Below are 8473 nucleotides of genomic sequence, written 5' to 3'. Positions count from 1 at the left end.
CATGGCGCGGCTCAAACCCCCGTAGTAGCGGCACAAAACAGACTCCCCCAAACCAATGGGTGACGTCACGGACGCTACGTCCATTCTTTTTACAGCCCACACACACAGCCCTGCATGCCGTTCTCTCTCCTCATTGGATAAAAACTGTAGGATACGATAAATGTTTTCTCCTCGGCTCAGAGCAGAGCAGAGTGACTGACAGACCCGTGTTTCGGTCCAAACACTCTATGTAAGTGATTGCTGTCGGAAGATATAACTATTTAAGACTTATATTAACACAAATATATCACTTACTTCTGCTTTAACGTTATCATCCTCCTGACCACTGGACAGATAGAGTGACGATAAGTCAGTATCATATCGCTGTTGAGCAAACACTTGTCTCACCTCAGGTTCAACGTTACCGTGTTGTACGTGTTGGTTAATATGAGAGCAACATTAAACTGCCGACACGTCACGTAAGTAAGGCTAACTTACGTCTTTGAAAACAGCAGTGTTGATTGAGTCTCAGACAAGACAACCCTATAAATCTATCTGATAGATCGTACACAACAGTTACATCTCAAAACTGCACAAACAGACCTTGATTAGACCCGACTATGAAGACGTAAAGAGAACGAATGACTTCTCGCCGTTTGAACTTACAAACTTCAACTATAAACAAACCGGGTGAGTGCTAGCTAGCTCAGTTTAAGCTAGCAGACCCGACTTCCGCTTACTGGTGTGAAAGCGGTTCAGTTCAACGCACCTGAGACACAGAAGAAAGCTCGGAAATCGTGAATTCCTGTTTTCCTTGTGGGGTTTTCACGGTTACTACTATCAAAGACCCCCCGGGAGAAACAGCTGTATTTTCGTTAGCGTCCTCCGTGTGGTCCTTAGGGCTACTGTCCGCCATCTTTGCTACTTCTACTTCGTCTCTGGTAAGAGGGGTAGACTTGACGCAGCGACGGTGTGTTGCTGCCACCCATCGGTCCTTAGTCAAACAGCAGCTTAGAAATACCGGTAGGTGTAAATCCAAAATAATAAAGGAAACTAGAAAAAATCCTCACAGAAATGTACAGCAATTTTTTTTGGGGGGGTTGCCATGACAATATTGATGTCTGAGGGGAAAGGGGAGGGAACATCCTTTGGTCCTCTGTAGTTAAAAAAAATCTAACCCAAACAAAACTTGGTGTACACTGCCACACATAAGGGACTGTTCGTTATTTATCATCAGTGCCACCGGAGGGATTCACAGGACTTTTTTTTTTTTTTACATGACCCCCCTGTCGGAGTCAGTAAATTTTAACATGACCCTGCATTAAGCCTTATCAAAAGATACATGACCCCCCCCCCCCCCCCCCCCCCCCCCCCCCAGCCATCGACACGTGACATCGCATCACGTAGCGCGTGACACTACATTATTTCATTTTGATAACCATGTGTGCAACACCTTCTCATCAATCCATGCCATTTATCAGCTGTTATTAAAACCCAACTCATCAATAACAGAATCGCGATTTTGGACCAGCTCACATTACACAACAAACCATTAATAATTAATCCACACTCAAACCGAAGCAACAATAATGTGAACTGCACTCAACAACAACGTATTATTACAAGGTTTACGACAGATATGACAGACAACTGTGTGTGTGTGTGTGTGTGTGTGTGTGTAAGAAAGAGAGGGAAAGAGAGAGAGAGAAAGTACGTAAAACCAGCTAACTGTTAGCTACCGTAGCTCAGGCGTCGGTCTCCCGTCAGGTAAAAGCTGCCGTTTATTCCTCAAATGTAGTTCATGAAGTTGAGCCTCTCTGGTACAGTTATCCATCACTGCAGTTGAATTAGCCGCTAAACAGCTGGACGTGAAAACCGAGGGGGCGTCTGTTTGTTTACAATTCACAAAAGCAACGTGAACATACGTGCTGCTCAGACTATGTAGAGTTACGCAATGAGGCAGGCAGGCAGCGTAGCCTCTGCTGTACGGTACTGAAGTTAAACTCACTCACCCATAAAAGACGTGCTAAGCCGCGTGCAAAACCCTTATTGAGTTCTTGGCGAAGCGGTTAGCATCGTCGCCTGCGGTGCGGGAGACCCGGGTTCGAAACCAACTCAGGGCAGATCAGGGCAACATCAAATAACGTTGTGATTCGGGGGGCGTTGCTCTCATTGTCATCAGTGCTTACAGCTTTGAAATGTCCCGTTTTTGTTTTGGGCATTGCAGTGTCCTCCAGACAAAATGTTGAATGACCCCCCCTCACTGACCTTTTTTTTTTTAGTGGACCCACCCCTCAACAAAGAATATTATGACATGACCCCCCCCCATTTTCCTCCGGTGGCCCATTCCATAAATAACGAACGGTCCCTAAGGATTTTTGGCAACTGTGCTAATGCTGGGGATTGCTGGCACAGTGTCAAACGGCAACAGTTCTTTGGTGTTAGGAGGTGCTGTGTTTGTCAGATGAGTCGGATTTGGCAAAATCAAAGGTAGCTACTTGCTTAGGGACTGTTCGTTATTTATCATCAGTGCCACCGGAGGAATTCACGGGACTTTTTTTTTTACATGACCCCCCTGTCGGAGTCAGTAAATTTTAACATGACCCTGCATTAAGCCTTATCAAAAGATACATGACCCCCCCCCCCGCGTGACACTACATTTTTTCATTTTGACAACCATGTGTGCAACTGCAACACCTTCTCATCACAATGCCATTCATCAGCTGTTATTAAACCAACTCATCAATAACAGAATCGCGATTTTGGACCAGCTCACATTACACAACAAACCATTAATAATTAATCCACACTCAAACCGAAGCAACAATAATGTGAACTGTAGCCTACTCAACAACGTATTATTACAAGGTTTACAACAGATATGACAGACAAGCATGCTGTGTGTGTGCCTGCGTGTGTAAGAAAGAGAGGGAGAAAGAGAGAGAAAGTAGGTAAAACCTGCTATTAGTTACCGTAGCTCAGGCGTCGGTCTCCCGTCAGGTAAAAGCTGCTGTTTCCTCAAATGTAGTTCATGAAGTTGTACAGTTATCCATCATTGCAGTTGAATTAACCGCTAAACTGCTGGACGCTAAAACCGTTGCTCTCATCAGTGCTTGCAGCTTTGAAATGACCCGTTTTTGTTTTTTGCGGGCATTGCAGTGTCCTCCAGACAAAAAGTTGAATGACCCCCCTCGCTGACCTTTTTTTTTTAGGGGACCCACCCCTCAACAAAGAATATTATGACATGACCCCCCCCCCCCCCCCCATTTTCCTCCGGTGGCCCATTCCATAAATAACGAACAGTCCCTTAGGGACCGTTCGTTATTTATGGAATGGGCCACCGGAGGAAAATGGGGGGGGGTCATGTCATAATATTCTTTGTTGAGGGGTGGGTCCACTAAAAAAAAAAGGTCAGCGAGGGGGGTCATTCAACATTTTGTCTGGAGGACACTGCAATGCTCGCAAAAAACAAAAACAAAACAAAAACGGGACATTTAAAAGCTGCAAGCACTGACGGCAATGAGAGCAACGGCCCCTAAATCACAACGTAATTTTATATTGTTCTGATCTGCCCTAAGTGGGGTTCGAACCCGCGTCTCCCGCACCGCAGGCGACGATGCTAACCGCTTCGCCAAGAACTCAGTAAGGATTCGCCGGCAGCTTAGCACGTGTTTTATGGGTGAGTGAGTTTAACTTCACTACCGTACAGAGGCTACGCTGCCTGCCTGCCTCATTGCGTAACTCTACATAGTCTGAGCAGCACGTACGTTCACGTTGCTTTTGTGAATTGTAAACAAACAGACGCCCCCCCCCCCCCTCCCCCCCTCGGTTTTAGCGTCCAGCAGTTTAGCGGCGAATTCAACTGCAGTGATGGATAACTGTACCAGAGAGGCTCAACAACTTCATGAGCTTCATTTGAGGAATAAACAGCAGCTTTTACCTGACGGGAGACCGACGCCTGAGCCACGGTAGCTAACAGCTAGCAGGTTTTACCTACTTTCTCTCTCTCTCTCTCTCTCTTTCTTACACACGCAGGCGCAGGCACACACACACACACACACACACACACACACACACACACACACACAGTTGTCTGTCATATCTGTCGTAAACCTTGCAATAATACGTTGTTGAGTGCAGTTCACATTACTGTTGCTTCGGTTTGAGTGTGGATTAATTGTTAATGTCTTGTTGTGTAATGTGAGCTGGTCCAAAATCGCGATTCTGTTATTGATGAGTTGGGTCTTAATAACAGCTGATAAATGGCATGGATTGATGAGAAGGTGTTGCACACATGGTTGTCAAAATGAAATAATGTAGTGTCACGCGCTACGTGATGCGATGTCACGTGTCGATGGCTGGGGGGGGGGGGGGGTCATGTATCTTTTGATAAGGCTTAATGCAGGGTCATGTTAAAATTTACTGACTCCGACAGGGGGGTCATGTAAAAAAAAAAAAAAGTCCCGTGAATCCCTCCGGTGGCACTGATGATAAATAACGAACAGTCCCTTATAGACTTGGATTCTATATAGACTTAGTAATCTTCAACAGCTTTTAGAATAAAGAACACATTTATTGTGCTACCCACTTTTTTCAAACATTATTCAAAGAGGCTTGCACTTTAAAAAAAAAAAAATATTTTATTGAGACAATGAAAAACACGTAAAGAAGTGGAGCTACTGTTGTCCGTCCTGAGTCTCACAACATGCAGCCCCCTTCACCACCTGATTCTCATCATATTCCTCCTTCTTTCTTTTCCTCTTTCCAGCACATTGATCTTTTTCCAAAAACAGAGACGTTGCTCCTTTTTCAGTTTTTTCTAGAGGAGCTTCTCCAGTTCTTGCTGTCTGGAGTTCTTGGCTTTCTGCCTGCAGGATGATGTGTTCTTCTTGTAGGTATTGCCACCTGCAGCACATTGATGCTGTCTTGGAGATTTTTCTCCACCACATCCAGCATGGTTTTTCCTTCCATAAGTTTTTCATTTATATCTACATGATGCTGTTGGTTGCCTGCAGGTTTTTCTTCTCATCCTTAAGGATTGATTCTTTTCCTGCTGTTTTTCGGCCACTTTCTTCAGGATTTGCTTCTGTCTGCAGCTTTTTATTCTCTTTCTTCAGGACATGGTTCTCAGAATTCAGTTTTCTCCCTCCACTTTGAGGAATTGTTGCCAGCAGGTTTTTCTCCACCTACATCAGGCCTTTGTGCACTGCCTCCTTTGTAGCCAGTAGTATTATGTTCTCCTTCTTGAGGATTTTGTTCACTACCTAGAGTTTTTTTTCTCCATGTCGTTATGAAGTTTGCTCCTTCAGAGCTTGTGTATACCTCTGAACTCTTTGACTTTCCTTATCCCAGAGTCTTACTATCTTGGCAAGCTCAGCCTCTCTTTTTGACTGTTGTTATGCTCTAGGCTCCTCAGCTGATCTGAGGTCTCCTTAGCATCCTTGATCTCCTGGATCTGAATGTCCTTCTGTTGGATATTCTCTATCATCTCATTTAACTTTTCTTGGCTCTCCTCCACCTGCAGTTCCAGTTGTTTCCCTATCTCCAATTATTTCTTCTCTGTGATTTCCATCACCTTCATCCAGGAGACCATTTTACTGTCAAACTCTGCTTTGAGGTTCTCGTTTGTCTCTTCCTGAGAGATTTCATCTCTTTTGGTCATATTGTCCTTGCAGCAAAGGTCCTTTTTCTCCTGAATGAGTTGCTGGGTTTGAGTGTCTTGTTGTTTCAGCTTCTCTTTCATTTCCACCACCTTTTCTGTGCTCTGCACCTGCTGTTGTGCAGGTTTCTTAAGGTGCTCATTTGGCTCAACTCGAACTTCTGCTCTGGTCAGTGAGTGCAAATTCGACCCATTTTGTTTTGCGTTCGCAGGATTTGCTGTGAAAAAAGCTTGACCTCTAGAGTGCTCCTTGTTGGGACATACCGGACCATGTTGCCTCTCATAGTTTTGACGACTCTGAGGAGCAGCATGTACGTTTGTGCCCAAGTGACATTTTGTTCAGCCATGGCGTGGTAGTAGTTTTATGTGTAGAACGATCAAATACTCTTGCTCTGTGTGTCTAAGATAAAATACCAGCCTTTGAAATACCTTCTGCTTTTGCCATTGTTTGTGTAGGAGCCATATTTGCGCTTTTATTTTGGTGTTTGTACTTGGCGGGTTTTATTGTTGTAACCTCCGTTGACACCGGAAGTGGCGTCACGCGCTTCCGGGTCGCGGGGGTATTTAGGGCCAGGACAATTAGTGCCAGGTGTGCTGGTCGAAGGCATACAGTTTTGACCGTGTCTTTATGTGCTTTCGTGTCCCATCCGCCAAGGAGGTATTGTGTATTTTGTTATAATAAATGTGTGTTTTAGCACAAACCCTCGCCTTGGGCACCTTTTGTTGTTTGCTGCACTAGCACGTGTCCGAACACTGGAGACCAGCAACCGTGCCCTCTTATAGGGAAAAGAACGGCACGTACAGTTTGTTTCACTGGTGCAGCTGCATGCATTTGAGATCATTTCTGTTTGAATCAAATCTAATCATAATAATTCTTTTCCAGTGAAAGGAACCACCTTTTAAAACATACTGGAAACAAATATAATAATATGCACAAACTTGTCTAATTGTTCTACATCGTGGGAAATGTAAATCTAAATCAGCCCTATTCATGCAGTTACAGATAATCATGGTCCACGCCTAGAAAATTTCAGATAACTAAGCAATACAAAGTGGATTTAGTGGTGTGCTGTTAGCTGTGTGGCCCGCTGCTGCTGTGTGCTGCTGTGAAATCCTCCTGGCTCTGAGGTAACATAGAAAAAAAAATCATCATTTCATCATCCCTCCATTAGCATTTACCTATGGCATCCTTTACTTAAAAGTAGTAATTTTGATACCAGCATAATGTTTCTTTTCTCATCCTTGTCTAGATATCTCATATGTCTGCAAGAATGAAGGCTGGTCTGCTTTTCCATCATGTTTTGTTCTCTGTCATGTAAGTATAATTTAGTACGTTACAAGGAAAGATTACTTTTTTGCTGCAGTTTGATTGGTGACACTGGAGTTGTTATAACATCCACATTTGTCTTCTTCATCATCAGCTTTTTGTGCCATGGAAAAGACAGTTTCTTCAATGACAATGGAAACCTCATACTCCCTGGGTCCTACGATATACCATGGATGGCACGCATTCAGGATTTTCACCCACTGTCTTTCATCACCATCCCTGGTACACATAACAGCATGGCCCGCTACGGAGGCCCAGAAGCTGAATGTCAGGCATTGTCCCTGAGTGATCAGCTAAGGGCAGGCATTCGTTTTCTGGATCTCAAAGTGTTTGAACTGTTTGACACTCTTTATGTTATGAATGGGGTGATGTACCAGCGTAGCACATTCAAGGAGGTCCTAGACACAGTTAAAGCTTTCCTGTCAGAGTTTAAGACCGAAGCTGTGCTCATCAGAGTGCAACCATTGTCTTTTGAGAAGAAAACAGTCAATCAGATGGTGCATAGTCTGATTGGCGATGACCGACATGTCTGGGTGACCTCTGGGATGCCAACTATGGGTCAGATCAGGGGGAAAATAGTCTTTTTGCAGAAGAGCACCTTCACATTAGGAATTCCCCTCATAGATACGGAAGGGAAAACCAACAAGGTTAGCCATGTTAAAGATAAAGACAACAGCATAATCAAGCAACTGAACCAAGCCACTGTGGCCTGTGGAGGTGCCAATGCTGTGTTGACTTACACTAGCGGCACTGGCTTTGGTACTTTCATGGGAATGTTCCTGACTCCTAAAAGAGTGGCTGAGAAGGTCAACCCATGGGTCAATCAATACCTGAGACAGTTTTACCCAAATCAGCCTAGACCATGCTTTGGTATCATTGCCATGGACTTCCCTGGCTTTGACCTTATTCAAACTGTTATCAATTTAAACTGATGGTAGACATTCACTTGTGCCCCGAATCAACTGAATGCATCACTATGAATGATCTCCCTTTAATATTTCAATGTATTGTACAATGTAATTTTGATCCATAACTGCTACTTTCCATGTCATTGGACATTTAATCCTCAACTATATGATTTTGGAAGCTTTAAGCAATTAACATTTTGTGACCATAATCATAAAAAATAAAGTTAATCTTTTTGCTTCATGTTGATCTGAAGTTATTGTTGCTAAGTAAGTTCTCAGTTACTTTGCATGTAATTACAGTAAATGTAGCCTGAACGTCTCTTTGTATACAGTACTGGAATAAGTCATAGACGTACATGTACAGTAAAAGTAGAAGACAATGTAAAGATTCTCAACGACAAGTAAAAGTACATCATTCAAACCTTTACTTAATTTAAAGTATAAAGGTTGTCTGAATACATACATTCAATATAGCATGTTCAGGTTAACTTTAAAGGAGAATTCCAGTCATTTTTGACCCCTAAATCGTTGTTTTGGAGCAAAAAATGTGACTAAAATTGATGCAGGCAAACCGGAGTTACACCATGGCTAGACGGCGCT

General features: G+C 43.6%; 2 protein-coding genes across 2 annotated transcripts in view; one reads left to right on the top strand and one right to left on the bottom strand.

The window, feature by feature from the left end:
* LOC146971628 (ubiquilin-4-like) overlaps positions 1 to 899 on the bottom strand; it is a 6032-nt gene extending 5133 nt beyond the window's left edge. The window contains exon 1 of the mRNA XM_085801036.1: positions 749 to 899. Within this exon, the coding sequence (XP_085657162.1) occupies positions 749 to 895 (147 nt within the window). The 5' untranslated portion in view covers positions 896 to 899. The remainder of the gene's footprint in view (positions 1 to 748) is intronic.
* Positions 900 to 6894: 5995 nt separating this feature from the next.
* On the top strand, positions 6895 to 7901 carry LOC146971627 (uncharacterized). The gene is made up of 2 exons (XM_085801035.1): positions 6895 to 6953; positions 7060 to 7901. The coding sequence occupies exons 1-2, from the start codon at positions 6898 to 6900 to the stop codon at positions 7895 to 7897; spliced, it is 894 nt and encodes a 297-aa protein (XP_085657161.1). The 5' UTR covers positions 6895 to 6897; the 3' UTR covers positions 7898 to 7901.
* The last annotated feature ends 572 nt before the right edge of the window (positions 7902 to 8473 follow it).

This window comes from Trachurus japonicus, chromosome 16 (genome assembly GCF_045865225.1).
Source record: "Trachurus japonicus isolate A0001 chromosome 16, Traja_1.0".
Classification (NCBI taxonomy): Eukaryota; Metazoa; Chordata; class Actinopteri; order Carangiformes; family Carangidae; genus Trachurus; species Trachurus japonicus.
The sequence above is the reverse complement of the archived record's forward strand: the minus strand, read 5'-3'. Positions and strand labels throughout refer to the sequence as shown.